Here is a 19474-nt window from a genome sequence, read left to right as displayed (position 1 = left end):
GATAGGTTTTTCCATGCTAGACAAACTGGCTCCTAATCCCAAGTGCGTCAATTATGAGATTATTTAAAAGCATAACAATCATCATAAAGCCTTTATCTTCAATTTACCACCAGATCTGCAGACAAAACAACCTTGTGGATATCTCTCTATTCTCCCTCTTTGTTTCACTTCTGCAGCTGGGTCCTCTTCAACGACATGTAAAGCCTGTTCCTTGACAGGGAGTAAAAAGCATGACCTCATTTCGTTTCCTGTGCAATTTAATGAAGGCGATTTTACGCTGCCAAATGTGGAAAAGATGCCCTTCATTACAACAATGCATACCCGGCGTGTCCATACTTTAATCCAATCGAGTTTAACATGATAAAGGGCATTACTGCCAGCTAGCAACATTGCCCACCCACTCATGACATGTGCATGCACATGGAGGCTGTGACATGAAGAAAATATAATGCCTTAAGGGGTTCATGGATAGATAATGCACCAACCAAACATACAGGGATAGGACTACAGGACATCTATTCTGCCAGACTGGAACTACATCGCTTCTATTGGCATTTAAATTTGTCCTACCCAAAGAACAGTGTCAGACCATTAAAATAAAGTGAATTTAGTCTGAGTCTGACCCCTAATGAAAACAGCATGAAAGGTCTCTAGAATAGAAAGCTCTAGAATAGAAAACTAAGCTTGGTTTCTTTCTCTGATTAATTAATCTGGGTTTGATGAAAGAACCACAATATGTTCAAAAGAAAATAACTGAAAATATACTTTGGAGTAATAATATTTAATATTTGGAATGTGTCCAAACAGAGTAGACAAATGTGCCATTGATATGAAATTACAAAATAAGACAGGGACATTTTCAGCCTCAAAAATCAAGCCCTTTATATGTGAATCTGGCTTAGAAAAACACACAACATGCACTATCTATCTAATGGAAGGATCTTTTCATTACATTTAAATGAACAAAGATGCCTTGCTTGAAGGAAAAATGGCCTCCGGTGGATTGCATTGGGTCATTAATTATCGCTATAAAAGTCTTACTTGAATTAAGGGTAGAGTGAAATTTCTTATGGGTAAGATTTCATTAGCGTCTCGAAAGAGCTCGAAGCTCCTTTCTTTGTGTTTGAGAAATAAAAGAGGAGGGCGCCTCCTTAACTCAATAAACGGTATAGGTACTGAATTAACAGACTGTCTTTAATGCTCTCGTCAGGCTGGAAAATGCAAAGAGATTTCCAGAAAAGCGAGGAAGCTATTTTGCGGCACTCCATTCAGATGAGTGTTAGTTGCGGGGAGCTGTCATTGACTTAAAAGGACGCCAAAAGAGTTTTTTGTTATATATGTGTCTACACATGTGCATTAACAGTGACTCATTCTGAGGCTCTCCTTAACACTGCTGCTTCCAGAGATGGCTTCACCCGCAAGTATGTGTGTGCATGTGAGTGTGTCAACATCCTCTGTTTGCACATATAGACGGTGGAGATCTGAAAAACTTCTGAACCCAGAGACAAAACAAATGCCTAAAAAAGTGACAGGCAGGCTGAATAGAGACCAGCAATCCTTAAACAAAAGGACATAAATCGAAGTGCTTTCCACATTGTCAGGCTGGGCTGACGCCTGGCTGAGACAGACAGGGAAGAACATTCACACTAGACAGGAGAGCCAGGCCTGATGGCACCTCGTGTCAGATCTTACATTTGTAACTAGCGCAATTCAGATGAGCTGAACAAAAAGTTACAGTTCGTGGCCCTAGACTGTTGCCTGCATATTCATGTCAGCAGATATAGCTTAACCTTAACAACCATGTTTTCAGAATAAATTCTTCATGTCAGTTCCAAGTTGTGCTGTTCAGCCTTTCTGCCCTCCTCTTCTTTTTGTGAATTTGTTTGTAATTAAAAGGGAGGGGTTTCTACGCAGTGTCACTTGCTCCATGGTTGCAAAAAGCATCATAGTTCTGCTACTGAAAAAGCAGATAAATTGTACTTCAGTGATATCTAGGGCAAACGTCCTTGTTGCATTTGTTTCTCATGTAACTTAATGTGAACACAATGGAGGATAACAACATTCCGATTCAATGCAATTCAACACTGCATCTCTTGTTTAGTCTGTTGATGGCTGGCCCTATTTCCGCAGAGAACCAAGCCCTGCACACTGCCACTTGCTGGCAAACCTGGGCCTTCAGCTGCCCCATCCACCTGGTCACCAGAGTTAACAGGGAAAATACACATCACATGCCAAGAAAGTACCAGCAGCTTTCACCAGCGGCACAGTGTATGAGGAAGTTGGGGCAGAGGGGAAGCGGAGATGAAATGTGGCAGTCACAGGAGGTGTGCACAGCTTAGCTGTGTTTTTCCACTCTGCTAGGGGTACAGCCAACCTGTTCCCCTGGCCTATATATGGAAGTAAACAGGATGCTAACAGTGGGATGGAGATGGAGTGCCATATGTAGAACCATTATCCTGTTGTTTGGAGTAAGGGTGTTGCATATGGGAAGGCCACTTTCAGCACTACTAAATGAGAACGAAACCCTGTTTTCATTGTAAAACATCCCTATAAGCTAAAGAGGTGTTACTTGTGTAAAGCATTAAAGGGCTTATTAGGTCGTGGGCACCTACCACTGTGTATGTGAGGTGTATGTATGAGCCTGTGTGGTATGTACTCACGGCAGGTACGAGGAGCTTTTTGACCTCCTCCACTGCTCTCCTCATCTTGATCTCAGCTCTGGCCTGCGAATCTTCCACTGTGATCAGGACATGAAGGTCTTCGTTTAGGTGTTCCCAGTTTGGCTTCCCTCTGTTCTGCTCCTCCTGGACAGAGATAGAGGGAGAGCGAGAGAGACAGTGAGTGATTGTGACAGTGTGGGTGTGTTGGAGCGCCAGTGCAGTAACACAGCATATCAGAGGAAGCAGAGGCGAGAGGCAGGCATACACAGAGGACGTCGGGGCCCTATGAAGTGAGGCAGGATGACAGGAGCGGCCCTTTAGTCAGCTATTTAGCTTTAACTTTGAAAGGACACCCTTCGTTAATAGATCCCTCGCTTCACAGAGACAAAGACGACAGCTAGCCCTGGAGCAATTAATATCAGTGAAAGATGGATGGGTGGAGGGATCAGAGAAAGATGGATGGGGATATTTTTAAGCCACACCAACTTAACGAGTAGGAATGCAATTATGATACTTGGATATAGTGTGGCTAAAAGTGCCACAGGGTTGTGTGTGTGAATGAGTAAAAGCATGTGCCTTGGTGTCTGCCCCCCCCTGAAAGGGAGCTCCAAAGCACTCAGAGGGCAACAAATTGTAGCACCTGAAAAGCAAAATGGTCTGTATTCAAAAGCAACATCACTTCTCCATAGCCTTTCAACACTGTTAAATAGGAAGCCATTTCAAGATTTGAATTGGGGAGACTGAGTGTGGGGGAATGGTGTAGGACGTTTTACGTTTTTCAGGTACTGCTGTGAAAAGCCCGGTCACTCTTTTGTGAAATGGTAAAATGGGCTATGTAGAGACAAATATCGAGTAGCCTCACATCTGCAGAAGTTTTTTTTTTTTTTTAAAACATGATTCTCCATTTAGCATAGCTATTTTCCTCCCTCTTCTGGTTGCCCTGCTGACAGTAAATGTGGTGAGCAGACACTGAGAGCGCTCTAAAAAGCTTTTGAGGTTGTATCGCATGTCACCGTACAACCATGAAAGCCAGCGGTCTGAAAGCTGACTACTTCCCCTTGAGGTGAGGAGTTGAGGTCTGGGTTGTCTGAAAAACACACAACCTGAGATTCTCTGATGTGTGACACCACATTAAAGTATTAGACCCAACTTAAATTGTTAGAGTGGTAATATTTGATTTTATAAAGACAAAACAGGGATTTCAAAAGCAAAAATCAGATTCTATTCTAAAAGAGGCAAGAGACTCAAGCAGTTGATTGCATCCAAGCATTTTCCCCTCCTGCTGCGGGTGCAGGTTTGTACAGACTGTTGATGTGTCGTTTACCCCCACCCATATGAAATACCTCAACTTCAGATCACTGCTCATTTGCGAGTAGTGAGCCACTGTGAGGGTGTCTAATTACAAACAACGCATTGTGGTGCTCTGCAGGGGGTCCACCTGACATGATTTCAATACACTCAATGGGCACCACAAACACACACACACACACACACACACACACAGCAGCTCAGAGCTTCAGCTGAGTGCCACCCACCTGCTTTCTACTCCACAGAGACTTGTTGCCATGGCATTGCTCTTTACCACACACACACACACACACACAAGAAAGTTCAATATTCAACTCTCGTTTTCCCCTTTTCCACACAGGGGGGAGGGCCTAGTTTCAGCGGTCAGGCCATTATTTCACCATGACTGTTTGCTTATGGCCTATTAGGGGACATGGGGACTACAAGGTGACTCAGCATTTTCTAAAGGGGACAGACAGGCCAGAGGGGTTGCCTCTATATGCAAGGCACACAGTAGATATAAAAATGAGCATTTATTGACAGATGTTGCTCAAGTTGGACCCAACGAGAGACGTTGTGTGCATGTGCGGGCATGCCAACGCTCTGGCAGATTCTAATTTGGTTAAGATTATGGTCAGAGAGGTCTGGAAAAAGAGAAATCAGGGCACACGCATAGACACTTACATGATCCATGCACGCACACAGACACACACCTTACACCAGCATGGCTGCTTGTGAACAAGGTCACTGTGTGCCCTCTGAGAGAAAGTGACAGCATGACAAACACAGGGATGGGTGGTGGGGTAGCGTGGGAGGGTGAGAAGAGAGAGGGAGAGTGAGGGGGAGGGGAGAGAGAGAGAGAGAGAGAGAGAGAGAGAGAGAGAGAGAGAGAGAGAGAGAGAGAGAGAGAGAGAGAGAGAGAGAGAGAGAGAGAACTAAAGGGAACACTGGGAGGGCCTCTGAGCAGAATTGTCTGCAATGACCGACATGAATTGCCATAGCAATAACTACATACCAAGGAGTCATCAGTTTTGGCAAAATTTGCAACATGAATAAATAGCACAGGCACTGTATGTAGAAACAACATCTAAGAATAGGTTCAGAGGGAAAGACTGCTTGTCATTTGTGCCGCCTGACTTCCATCGTCTATACAGCACCTGTTTGCCCGCTGGCTTTCATACCTCTCTGCTTGAGCCTAATAAACTTTAAGGTTCCACTTCTCAACATGGATGACACTACATACAAAACGGTTACAAAAATAGAAGTCTTTTTTGCAAGACCTTCCATTCCCTTTTTTTTTTTTTTTGTTTCTTAGGTTTTACAAAAAGCAACAAGAATGGCAGTGGCAGTTCAACATTATTGCTACTTTAACAATCCTGTTAGTACAATCATTTACACTCATGTATACCTCTGAAGCTGGAAGCATTTTATTACATTTCTCAAGGACACATAACAGGATTCACATTTGCACATACAAGGCTTTCAATCCTTGGCTGTTGTGACTGAAGGTCAGTCCTATTTTAATATACCACCCTGCTGCCTCAATAGGATTTTGTGCTATGTGGTGCGACACTTTCGTCCCGGCAATGTTGCACTTTAACTCTCATAAATGAAACTATTTATACTGTTTCAACTCTACCTCTCCGACTTTAGACAGTCCCTTCTCCTTTAATACTAAAGGACATTCTCAACTAGGGTCAATGCAACTGAGTCTAAATGCCAGGAGGCCAAGTCGGTGCAGTAGGGAGCTTCAAGAAGGACAAGAGAGGGCAGGCAGGGCTGTGGAGGAGACAGATTGCCTTCAAACATTAAGCATGGCTTATCAACGCTTGATGGTTCTGGCCTACCGAATAGAATAGAATAGAATAGAAAGCTTTTATTGTCATTGTACAACAACAGACATGCTGTAGGTGCAACGAAATTGCTGCAATGATTGATTTGGGATAGATTTTTTTTTAATTAAAATATTAAACTACTTAAAATAAAACAGGACAAAGAGGACAGATTAGGTGTTTTTGGACCAAACCGCTCTGAGGACTCTCTGAGATGAACCGCCATACCATCATCGTTTTTTTTTTTATGTTTGCATTCACACCATTAACAGGAACGCTTAAGTGATGAAAGCTACCTTGCAGTTAGTATGGCACTTCTGTGTGACATATAGCAACAACAATTTAACATTTATCCATGTTTTTAAAGGCTTGCTTGCACGGCTAACATTTCACACAGGCTTTTAAAAAGTGCATGTTGTTCAACCAGAAAAGATGTCTGGACCACTCACTTGCTGGGAGAATAGCTACTTTGAAGTAGGAGCTAAAAAGGTTCCCTAAAAGCTGAGTTCTAACAACTAGGACAGTTCCTAATTCTTGTAGCACAAAGACAATAAAATTGAGGGACATTGGAAATCAGTTCTAAGAACGGAGAAAAGGTTCCTTGGGTCTGAAAATGCCTATTGATGACTCCAGAAGGGAAACTTGGGTCAGAGTCAGGATTCCTGGCTCTTTGTGGAAAAAAGGATCCATACTACAGTACACCTCAACAGATGAAATGACACGAATTATAAGTCCATTGAACCATGTTGCAGGGCCTGTTACACCTCATGCTATTTGCTACTGCATCCTCTCACAAAGCCATTTCCAGCCAATGATCCCCAATCTAAATTCTTAACAAAAAAGAAAAAAGCTTTCAGTTTCATTGCGTCAAAGAATCAGGAGACGAGAAGGAAAAAAAAAAGACAAGTCAGCTTAAACTTTAAACAAAGCAAGTGGGCTTTCTGCAGTACCAAGAGGGCAATCAAGTTTAACGTATTGATTGCCAATGTCACACATTAGTTCTTAAAGCAATAAAATGCAGAAGATGTTGTGGTGCTGTCTAATCACTGGCAGAAGTTGAAGGTCCAAGCCTGAGGCCTGTTCTGCTCTGCCAGTGACCGTGCTGATACGCAATTTTAGCTGTCACGTGTCTGGACAATCGGCAAGAAAAAAAAAGATTTATTTGATACAGTTTCTCAACGTGTTTCGCAAAGTGTGTGTCTGAAAGGACTCAAGAAAAACAAAAAAAACAAAAAAAAAAAAACAGCTCTCTGATGTCAACTATAATATAGTAAAAACGGGAGGGAAATCCCTTTTCTACTTGTGCAATGGTTGATAAGAGATATCTGCAATTTAACTGCTGTTGTTTGACATTAAGCATGACTATAAGAGATACAACCAGGGAGAGCCAGGAGAAGTTTAGACATTAATCATCAAAAAGGACATAACATACATCCATTTGGGCAGTGTATCAAAAGTAAAAAAAAGTAACCAACAAAAAAAAAAAGCTCCCAAATACAAGAGAATGGAAGAGGGTTGAGTGCTGTAGTAGTAGTAGTAGTAGTAGTACCAGTGTAGTGTAAACTTAAACTAAGTGCTCTCTATGGAATTGGTGTGTGATCCATCCTGGACTCCCTACAATTGTGTCAAAAGGATATCAAATAGCATCGAAGTGCGAGTACATTTCTGTAACTTCTCGGGATACTCAGTCACAGTCACATGCACCTTATATTTGGTCTTGTTTGATCAGAGTGTGAAGTACAGTCTTGGGAGTTTTATTATCCTGCGATTGTCTCTTCTGTCTCTCATTAGGTGAGCTGAACACTGAGTTCAACTCCCATCCACAAACATGCACCAGTGGATTAAAAGTTTTCACCATTTTCATACTGTGATTCTGACTGTCATAACAATAAATAAATGATTGAATAATACATTTCTGCTTGGTTGTCTATATATTCTAAGTTAAATAATCATGCATCTGCGTTAAAGATACTTATTACTAATAAAAGTTAGAAAGATTATTAATTAAACAAAAAACATTAGACTGTTGGCATTTAACAAGTAATGCTCATATGACAGCACTACAGCGACTAAGACTTGGGATGAAGATGGGAGTATAATTACCGTTGTTTATCTTTGTTAAAAATGACAATGTGTTCAAATTTTACAAGCAACTGTAGCAGTAGCTCATTTATCTCTAAATATAATATGGTAATCTAAAATAATAAAAAAAATCTTTGAGAAAAGATAATGTTTTGCGATCAAAGAAGCAAAGGCTAGCTTAAAAAGGATGGTGATATCAGTATTCAGTGACAGGCTGAAGTTGGGATGCCGTGTAAAACATGTATAAAACAAAATATGATAATTTGTGCATCCTTTCTGACATAGTTAATTAAAAAACATTGACAATATATTTCATGCTTTACCTCATCAACTTATTAATTTTGTGAATGTAAGTATATCCTGAATTTGATGACAGCAACACATTTTAAGAAAAGGTTGCGATGGATCATCCAAAGACTGGGAGAGTTGAGGAGCATAACAACAATCAACCATTGGTAAATACTCAGTATCAAAACAATTTGAAAGAAAAGAGTGATCAGGACATACCTTATAAGCATTTCACTGGCTCTGTGAGGTACCACATTATTCTCCTCACCTGCTTTTTTCCCTCCTATCTTCTACCTGATCTGCCTTTCTTTTTCTTGCTATTGTTCTCTCTCTCTCTCTCCCTTTCACACTCGCTCTCGCCGCATAGCTCCAGTGAGCCGACTCCCCGCCAGGCAATGCGGCCCAGGAGGGAGCAACCAGCTGAATTATTGAGAACATAAAAATGCTGCCGCTAATGGATCCTGAATAAACACACTGGCTAAGCTTCTCCTGCGGCTTCCTCTGCTGCCACAGGGCATCAGACTGAAAATACTGAGGTTGAGGATGCAGCCAATTGGAGGCTACGGCTGAGCCTTTGTCTGGGACTGAGCCGCAGTTGTGACACGCTTGGGTCCATCTAACAGATTCTGGGGTACAAGGAGCTAAAATGATAGTGGTTCTTGTGATTTATAGACATTAGCTGTTGTGAGGACATAAAAACTGCCAAACCATTGAGCGTTTTCTTATTATAAATATCTAAACCAGACACCAGTGTAGTCTAAGGTAAGATACAGAAAGGTAGTCAGGAAGGCAAATGTAATTTTAATGGAGGTCTATTAAGAAAATAAAGCCTTGTGTAGAAAGTTGATAGAGTAATTTAACTGGAGTAGCAACCAGGACTATTTCTGAAACATTTTAAATGTTGAGTTATTCCCTGAGTTCATCTCCCATCAAAACATTGTGTAAAGAAATTATCTTGCTCGTCTGTATTTTTGTATAAATATTTGACTGTATTGGACCTTTGTTAGCGTACTAATTGCACCGGGTCTTTGACAGGTCCCTCTACACAAACTGGCACATGTCATTAAGTTTTAAGATGTTAAGAGATTATGAAAGCAATCATAGATTCATGTAATGAGCTACGAACCTCTAAAGTGTGTGTATATGGGTCTGTACATGCGTGAGTGTGCTCACTCCCATTTAACTGCTTTTGGATCTAATTCCAAAGAAAGAACCATAACAGAGTGTCTTCATCTTGTTCTGTGATAATGAACACACTCCAAGGGAAATGGGAAGAAGAGATAGAAATTAAAATCTGAATAGAGGAGCAATAAAAGAAGAAAGGGGGAAGAAAATGTGGGCCTTGCAGCAAACTGGAACTTCTAAGATTATGACTCAGGTGAAAATCTATGTACATATGAACCCAGATATGTTACAATGCGCTTTGAGTAAAGGGCGTATATGTGGAGGGAATATAATTAGCACACGACGAGGGTTGAAATACACTTATTACTGACTTTTGTAAATGCAGTGTAATATAGCACCACTGCCTGGCAAATCGGAGTAACTAGGATGTACAGACAACAGGAGAAAAACAAAGACGGAACTCCAAAATGTGTCACTCACTGAAGGAGAAAAGAACCCTGAAAAACAGCCAAAAGCAACCATAATAGCATAGCTAAAACCCATGGGTAAAACAGGCACAGATGCTTGAAATACCGTAATTTTCAAAACTGTCAATTTGTCCTCACAGTAACTTCAAAGTACATCAGCAAATCTGATCTGACACACTTTGGAACCCCTTTGGGGATACAGACGAGTTGCTGTAGCATTCAAAGTTTAGATTTTCATTGCTTAATCATCTACTCTGGTTGAACAGTACGCAGCTGAAATTACCGCATGAAAGACATTACCGCATGGTTGGCCTTGAACTAGTATAATACAGGACAACCAAACATGCTCCAACTTTCATCAGCATTATTCTCCAAAAGACAGCCAGTCTGAATTTCCAAATGCTGTGATGTGGCTGTTCAAAAACAGGTGCAAGTATAATCTACAGGTAAAATAAAACAAAAATGCTCTCGTGTAAGATCACCCCTTGGGTCCCAAGATATATAGACACACAACATTAGCCTTTTATGTCTTCAACCTCAGCTCAGTAGGTCCAGAAATAGAGGCTGCCCCTGGCTGTAGCCGTCTGTACTTTCCACTGCACAGCGCTTAGCAAACAGACCTATCAGATGTCAGATTGCAGCCACCAGGGATCAACTGAGCGTGTGTCTGCCTCGTGTTTCAGCGGGGCTAAGGCGATGTTTCTGTGTGACAGCAACCCCAGCTAGTTTCACAGTATTTGTGATATTATCAATGAGCAGCACTGTGGAACATTATCATTGTGTAATATCTCAAGACAGGGGATAAACCCTTGTGGAGAAAGAGTTTGTTTTTATGAGTGGAATCTTACCTAATGAGTAACATAGTTATCAAGAGATAAAGCACATTAAACACAGAGACACTGCCACACTGATGAGCTTACCTTCTTCTTGTCTCTCATGGAGCTCTTGCCTCGCACCATGATTTTGCATCCCGTCTCTGCTTCCAACTGTTTGGCTGTGAGTCCCCGAGGGCCAAGGATTCTCCCCACAAAGTTATACTGCAAATACAGGGAGAGAGAAATAAACGGGTGAATATAGAGAATGACAAAATACTGACAATTAAGATTTCCTTTACATCAGGAGATCATAAAGACATCTTCATCAAGAGCAAGAGCGAAATTAAAGCAGTCAGTTCCATCTAGGATATGAAGTGGGTAGTAATGTGTATACATGCACATATACATATGCAGACACAGATACATACATATTCCACACAGTCATGGAAAATGTTTTTTGGGTTTTGTTTTTTTTAACCAACGTTACAGTTGAATATTTTTCTAACCAGCTTGATTTCCAAACCAAGATCACAGTTGAGTTGGCCTGCTCCTGCTTTACTCATCCCCCATTAAACATTAAAATAGTCCAAATAGGAAATGTACTATACAGAATTAGCGTGGGTCAGAATAGTGAATGGAAAAAAAGGGGAAAATGCAGTGGGGAGGATGGGGTGGGGTTTGAGGTGAGGCAGTGTACTTGACACAATTTTCTTATCAAGGTCCCCTTTCATTGGTGTGTGGCTTTGGAGCTTTGTACCAAAATGAAACGTATTTAACGACGTAATCCCCTCCACTTGAAACTGGCTTCCAACTGGATAAAGGGAAAATGTGCTGAAATAATCCAGCACAATGTTCAGCCAAAATAAAAACAGAAGGAGAGGAGGAGACCAGGGACAGAGGGAGCAGTGACGAATAGTGAGGTAAACAAACCACCTGTGTTTAAACAGTGTGCACACAGGCTGGAGCAGAGCATGATGGGTAAGATATCACTGACACTATTAAAATGGACTCAAACATCCAAACCTGAAATACTGAAATGCTCACTGGCATAGTGGAGAGCTTTTCTTGACAATGACAAACACAAGTGTTCGTCTCTTGAACTGCTACAATGAGCCGTGACACTGCTGCATTAAATTCTTAAACAGTCACATCTGCTTACGCGCTCCAGCACACCAATGTCTCTACAAAATCCAAAAAGGCCATCAGCAGAAGTCACATTTAATTATGGAGGGATTACAAATTTAACGCAATGTTGGTGTATTTCCCCTGAACTAGGTAAACAAACACTGATGAGGACAGTCAAAACCTCCAGGATGTTGTTGTTGTCCTTGTCACTTGGCTTGCCTGCAGGAAAGACACACCCTGGGATGCTAAAGTCCCTGCGGATGATCATAGCATGCAGCTACGCAGGCTTTATGCGTGTTTCTCTCTGTCGCAAGGCAACTGTCGGTTTGGTTAACGCAAATCAAGGAAACGTGTGGAGGGGCTATTTGCCAGAGTATGTGCACATACTGACGGATGTAGAGGCACCTGTCCTCGGAGGTCAGCCACCAACAATGCACGGTGGCCTGTCTCTGACTTCCACATGGAAACACACACACACACACGCACACAGCCTCAAGGAGCACAGGAGAGAGCTGTCCGTCTGCATCACAGTACCCGCTGCAGACAATGGTGAGCCTCAAGCTCTGGACATTATGGCGGTGCTGTAGTACTCCTACACACACAGACATGGCCTCTAACCTATTATACAGCAGCTACAGTGACACTGTCCTGGGTTTTATTATACAGTCTGCCCTGCTAGCAACTGCAGTACTACATTTAAAAAAAAAAAAGCTTGTCATTTGGCTCAAACGCAAAATGAAAACCTATGAGGTTTAAAAAGTTTCTGAATTTATCTGTCAGCCATACGAATACAGAAAGACATTGGACAGTCCTTTCAGCCTAACAGACTAGATTTTCTTCCGTCAGTCCAAATCCTATCAGATTTACAAACCACGAGTGTATTAAATTCATACATTGGATGAATTACAGACCAAACTCCAGAAGTCAAATAGACAAGAGAAAGGTTAAATCTATATTGGATCCAAAGTATAAGGCTAGTTGGAAAAATACCAAAAGATACAGAGAATTTAACATTTTATTCTCCCTTCTCTCTTCTCTTGTTGCTAATACCACCCTCACTCTGACAGTGGAAGGTGTTTCTCTATGGATATAAAAATGCTGATGATAATTAGACTTGACAGTAACCAGAGCTTGATGGAGGAAAACAGAGAAATAAAGATACTAAATGTTAGAGAGTAGATGACCAGAAAAAGTCACAAACATCTTGTTTTTCTGCAGTTTCCCACTTGAGATCTGGGACACAACTCTATATGATTGGGATAACTCATTAGGTTACGTGTGGCTAAGGTTTTATGGTCATCCCTCCCTGGAGCAAGGGCTTGTGGGTGAAGAATTGTCAGTGTCAGATGTGTTTTAATGATGACAGAGATACATGCGCAAACATATGGGTGAGGGCACTGCACAGAGCTCACTCACACGCATCACTGAAGGAAAATTTAAGTGTTTAAATGTTTTTGCTTCAAGCATCTCATCACAATTTGGCAATGTGGCAAAAAACAACATTGCCTCATCTAATCTAATAAAATCTCACAATTACACATGGCACCCTTCTGTAAATAAAAAAATCTGCCAAAAATAATCTGAGGGATGGAATAAAGCTTGATGTTAACTGTGGTGGATGGCTCTCAATGCTCGCTGGCTTCCCGCTCTGCACTGAGGGTTTGACATTCTTCTCATGGATGTTGATATGCTGTTAGAAAAGGCGACCTCCATTTTAAGCCACAGGAATGTAGAGACAATGGAAAGCTGAGGGGCTGAGTTATCGGAAGGGCGCAGGGCCACTCAGCCTGCCAGGAACTCCACTCAGTACAGCTAGAGGAGTAGGATGGATACAGTGCCCTCACTGACAAATACACTATCCACTCTTCACCTCCTCTTGCTAAACTATCTAGCCTCCTCCACACTTACTAAAAAAAGCTAGTTTTCATCCTCTATTTTGCCGCTGTTACATCAACTCCACTGGCTCCCCAGACTGAGTTTTTTTTTCTTTTTTGAAGTAATGTCTGGGAAACGCCATGGCTTGTTGGCTAGATTTCCAAATCTCTGTGTCCTCTTTGTGACCTTGAAACAGTTTATAGTGACACGGAAATTTGTTGAAATTTAAACAGGCTTTTGACAACAGATAAGTGACACAAACAGCAAAAGTGTCTCCTGTGAAAAGCAGCCTTCATGGCTGAAATAGAGAGCAACAGGCCATTTTGGGACTGAACTAAACAATTACAACAAAAAAGAGAAAGTATATCTAACAGCTCTGTTCAATCAAGCACTACTGTCAGCACCCATCTGGTGAATAGAATACACGCATAAACTATGTGTTTTGTAAACTCCCAGCGGTCTCTTTTTTCTCTTTGCTGTGCTCTCAGTTCATTTACAACACTAGAAGATTAGAGACACTGAGACCCTTTGGTGGACAAACTCTTTCCTGTACTCTTCTGTTGCAGCCTCATTATTATTATTATCTCAGTTTTCTTAGTTTTTCAAACAAATACACAAATACAGAGAAGTGCATACAGTATATACAAACATAGTTCATGTGCAAGCACGGAAAGACAGACGTGCACACAAACTTACACATACACACAAAGCCCCTTCAGGACAAGGGCTTACACTGACATTAAAGGGCCTTTGTTTAGCCCCAGTTATCGCTACTCCACAGGCGGGTTATGTTGTGAGAACATCTACGTCTACACCACTGTGTGTTTTATGAACGCGAGTGCGTGTGTGAAACCACAATGTATCGAGTGAACTCTTGCAGACACCCTCGGCACCCGAAGCTGATTGTCACATTGGTTAGCGTGCATGTGCATTGTGGTTTGTTTTTGTGTGAACAACTGAGAAACAACAGCAGTTCTCCCAACAAAGCTCAGAGAAGCAGAACAATTGTGCCTTTGACGGCGTTTGTTTGTGGTGGTGGGGAGACAGGAAATGAGATCATGCTGAGGGCTCTGGCTGTGTGCGCGCAGAGCTTATCGAAGAGCAGGGCCAGGCCGGGACGAGAATACCAATCACTTATTAGCCGACCTCGCTGGGCTTATGGAAATGAGGGGCAGTTCATTCAGTGCAATGAATCAAAGCAAGGTGGAATCCGTGGTTACACCAAGCACTGCCATCTCTCCTCTGCTTTCCATCTCTTTTAATTTTTCCCCTCTACCTCTCACTCATTTTATACTAACCCTCCCTTAATGTTACAAAGAATCATTGTGAAACAGCTCATACCAAAGCAATGGCTAATCATTTATCATAGCAAAACTCCCCTTTTCCTCATACCTAAGATACCTTCCGTCTCACTTCACTTCAAGTTACAGTACTTGGAGGCTTCACTGAGGGCACAGAGTTGAATGTGCTATTGGTTGCCCAAACACCTCCCTTCTCTTTCCAAGACACCACTTTGCAGTTTCTGAAAACTGAGCAGGCATCCCTTTTCCTCTTTGTCTTCATGCATAGGATCTTGCTTTACCTCTCTTGCATGTGCATAGTTCCCATACAGCCCGAATCAGTGTTTCTCTCTGATTACGCAGAAGCACCCTAGCCACCAGCCAGCTGCCTTTCATCACTCATTCATCTTTGGGCAGCAATTTTCCATCATTCAATTAATCCATCTTAACCTTCGCTTTGTGGCCTGATCCCCACAACCCACACACACACACGAATATGCAGCAGCTCTTCATACCTCTTCCTCTCACAGTGAAAGCATGAGCAGGAAAATGGAAATGGAGAGCAGACAGGTGCCTAATCTGCAGTAGTTTGCATGCTTGAGCTACAGGTCTACAGGAGGGACCGAGGAGGTGAGGCCAGGGTGATGAAGGAGGGAGAATTTGACTTAGATTCTAGTGGTGACATTTACGCCTCAAAGCCCTATAGACTTCAAAGCTCTCTATTCAGCACATCCAGCATTTAGTTCCTAATCCATAGCTCCTCTGATAATTCTGTTTGGGTTTATTTTCGGGTTTGAGGCAGGGTGGAAATACAGAAGAAGGAAGACGGAGAGATGGAAAGCGTAAAGATTGATGTCGGCTAGAAGACTTGAAGACGTGAGAGAAGGAGGCAGAGAGCAAAGTTTGAGAACTTTTTCGATAAGCGAAGTCTCTCTTTCAATGTTCATCTCAGTGTCTCAGGTAATCACAACAAGTCAATAGAAGACTGCTATTTCACAAAACTGAGGAAGCTGTGGACCAATGCTAGCCATGGTCTGCTAACTCATCTGGAACCCTCTCATCCAAGTGAGGAAGTAAATGGCATCTAGTTTACATTGGTCACGTCTGGCTGATGTTAAATCCTTTTTACAGAGAATTGTGTTAGTTCAGGCAAGACACCGCAGTCACACATGCATTGGCAGATCAACCATCAGCTAATTTCACTCATGAGTCATCCTCATTGGCTCATAAATCAGTTTACTGGCAAGCAACCAACAGCCAATCATTTTTATACAGACATATGGGAAGGCAGTTACAACATGAATGTTGTGATTAGTCATTAATATTCATCGAGTACTGTCCTGCCAATAGCACTTGCAATACCCATCCAACTTTCTCTAGTATTGAATTAGTATTAAAACTTTTGTAACCATTGCTTAAGTGTTTATACGGGTGTATTAGTTATTTAAAGTCCTTGTTGCCAAACTATTAAAAATAAAGTGTCTCTGGTGGTAAAAAAATAAATAAATTAGCACAAATTATAGCACACTTAATCTTTGTATAAGTGTAATGTTCATCTGTAAAATATCCTACCTCTGTATTAGCCTTTGCCACTGCTCTTTGATGGCCCAATGGGAGAGAAGGTGAAACTGGTAGCATTTATCTGGAGATGTGTGTTTTTTTAAAATCGTGGGGAGTTAGCAGTACTGTACAAGGTATACCATTATGTGCTTCTTTTTAAACTCAAAAGCTTTGATATTGGTTTCAAAAATCCTGTATCAGCTCTAAACACCGCACCAAACATGGTCTTCTTTTGGTATAAAAGCATTAGCTGGTAATATAAACGAAATCACTGGCATTAGTCTAGTTACAAATATACATTTAAAAGCTTATGCTGTTGCCCTTCATCATGTTAACTGACTACAACAAATAGAGTCCTCTGTTTAAATTATCTTTGTAATTACCCTTCTCATCAAATAGCTAACTAGAAAACCATCCATTCATCAAATTATAATCATCATGCATGGTTGGCTAGCTAGAGATATCAAAATCCTCCACTCTGCCACTTCTCTCTGCCTGTGAGGTGAGGTGAGGTGAGGTGAGGTGTGGGCCAGTACATTTTCAGAACTGGTAATGACTTAAGGGGGTCAGAAGGATATCAGAAGCTGGCATGATAAGTGATGACACCCTCATGGGAACAAGCTTAATGACTTTCCCTGTGCAGGGAACTGGCTGGTTTGGTCCAGGCAATTTTACTGCAGTGAAACAGAAAGGTCCAGGACATCCTGTCTGCTCAAATCACCAGAGCCCCCTTTTTTGGTAACTCAAATTTGTGCAATGCGGCTGAAGAGAAACATTGTGCACCAAGGTAGGTACTGACGGAGCAAAAACACTTGCACATGTGCCCACACACATGCTACACCACCTGCAAAGATTGACAGTTGGGCATCATTCCTAAATATCTTTGTCCAATCACAGTGGGATTCAAGGCAAATGAATTTTATGACTATTTTTTAGCTCTGAGACACACAAATATAGGAGGATTCATTTGGTTATTTTACAGCATGAGTGTAGGTCATCAGAACTGATTTAATATTTGAGAAACTATTAGTTTATTATTTTTACTCTACAGAGTTTATGTGCACTTTATTTTATTTGTTGTTTTAATCTCTAGTATACAGCTTTTCAATCTTGTTGTACTCTATACAACAACAATACAGACATTCGAGTTGTTCTGGTGGGGAAAAAAAACAGCAACAACTCTCCAACAACTACATGCATGGGATAGAACCCATACAAAAGTCATTTGCAGTGTTCAGATGGATTCATTTGCCTTCAAAACAAAAACTAATAAACAAAAAAATGTGGACTTACAGGGGATCAAACACCTGTTACTCTCAGGATGTTCATCAAGGAGACAACAGGTGGAGGGGAAGCTGGGGTTGAGGGGGGTTAAACGGATTCCATTACTGAGGAAAACAACCTAAAGTACCATGACAACCCCCTAAACACCAGACAAACACTAATATCATAGAAATACCAGCAGCAGAGTTGTACTGCACAGCTGTTGTTACAAAACTATGTATGTATATTTCTTCTCTCAGGCCTCTTCTAGCTGGTGGGGGGAGTTCTGATGGTTCTGTTTAGCAGTTGCTCAATATCTTACGTCTAAACAAGGGTCCTATTTCATAGACTCAGCACAGGAAAGCTGGTGTACGTGTGTTTGTGCTTTCACTCCTGAGTGTTTCAACTCACCTAAAGACTTTTTTCAAAATTAGCATATATATGCAGGTGTTTTAAAATAAACAAGTGATTCCTTTTCCATTGCTAGGAGACAATTTGTCTTTCTGTTTTTTTTTCCAGGCATGTCACATTTGATGTCATAAACACCAGAAAATAGGGACCAGTAGAAAGCAGCCTGGTAGCCTATTTCAATGTCAAGCAGGTTACTTATATTTTTTTTTTTTTACATCTGCAGCCTCTATTTCAAACTCAACTCAACTGAATGATGTCCAAGGGCAGATAGAGACAGGTGGGCAACTATTTATGTTCCAACATACGGAACTTCAACGTGCCTCCTCGCATCGAGCCAGAAAAGGTGTCCTATCGAGTGTCATGTTTCCATCACTGCCAATCAGAGCTAAAGCCAAGAAATACCCGTGACTACAGCAAAGGAGTTTGACCCGGGAATGAACGCTGATACAGTACCCTTTCCCACTGAAGACAAAAGCCAGATGTTGGTGGGTTTTTTGTCAAGAGTGAAAGGGGATAACAGTTAGCAAATACAGATACACCAGGAATAAAGCAGACAGAGACAAACTTGAAAGACATGTCACACATCCTATCAGATGCCTGAAGGTCAATGGAAATGACATGCTGAGCTGTCAGTCAGCTGCCTATCAATGTGTGTGTGCGTGCGCGCTCGGGAGAAAAGCAGAGCCACAGATAGCATTTAATTGAAGGTTGAAGTTATCAGATAGCCTGCGACTCAGCTGTCAGTCAAGACGCAGTCACCACAGTGACGCTTCACGGCGCTCTGCACCACTGACGACACCAGGAAATGGCTGACTTTAAAGAACGGTGAAGCAGTGGGTAGGCATGCAGGCTGACGCAGGCCCAACACACAAACACATTTACAGACAGATGTGGGGCATGCAGGCACACACACAGAGGCCAGAAGAGGGACACACTTAAAGGAATTAGTGTAGAAGCATGCTGGCAAAGCAAGTTATTTTGGTAGAACTGACATGCTGAAGTGCATCCAGGCACCAGGACAATCAAATTATCTACTGGTGAAACCAGATCATGGGACACGTAGGTGGGACAGAGAAAGCCCCATTGAGCAAAGGTGACCTGGGCATAAGGACACAGTGGGTAAAGGTAAGTGGGAGTTTTGTTTTTAAATAAAAATGGAAACGGAGAGGAAAGCAAGTGGATGGCAGGGGTCCTGAAATGACAAGTGTGGAAAGAAGGAAGAGATGTGGAAACAGTATGAACGATGACAAATCGTCCCTGGCAGGTGAGCCGATGCCAAGAACACAAAATAGAGACTTGGACCATCATTCCCTGCTTTCTTGGGAGAAACTAGAATTGCATCAGCGAGACACACATACACACACAAGCACACACACATATGCATATGCCATTTTGATGGGGGGA

At 41.8% G+C, this 19474-nt stretch overlaps 1 protein-coding gene across 5 annotated transcripts in view; it reads right to left on the bottom strand.

Moving 5' to 3' along the window:
• The window catches only part of qkia (QKI, KH domain containing, RNA binding a), a 77176-nt gene that overhangs the window by 29648 nt on the left and 28054 nt on the right, over positions 1–19474 (bottom strand). For all 5 annotated transcript variants that reach the window (XM_046413688.1, XM_046413686.1, XM_046413687.1 and 2 more), the window contains exons 3-4: positions 10662–10778; positions 2661–2804 (exon numbers count right to left, since the gene is read on the bottom strand). In XM_046413688.1, the coding sequence (XP_046269644.1) occupies positions 2661–2804; positions 10662–10778 (261 nt within the window). The remainder of the gene's footprint in view (positions 1–2660; positions 2805–10661; positions 10779–19474) is intronic.

The sequence above is a fragment of the Scatophagus argus genome, chromosome 15, assembly GCF_020382885.2.
Source record: "Scatophagus argus isolate fScaArg1 chromosome 15, fScaArg1.pri, whole genome shotgun sequence".
NCBI classification, from domain to species: domain Eukaryota; kingdom Metazoa; phylum Chordata; class Actinopteri; family Scatophagidae; genus Scatophagus; species Scatophagus argus.
This window is presented reverse-complemented; position numbering and strand designations above follow the sequence as displayed.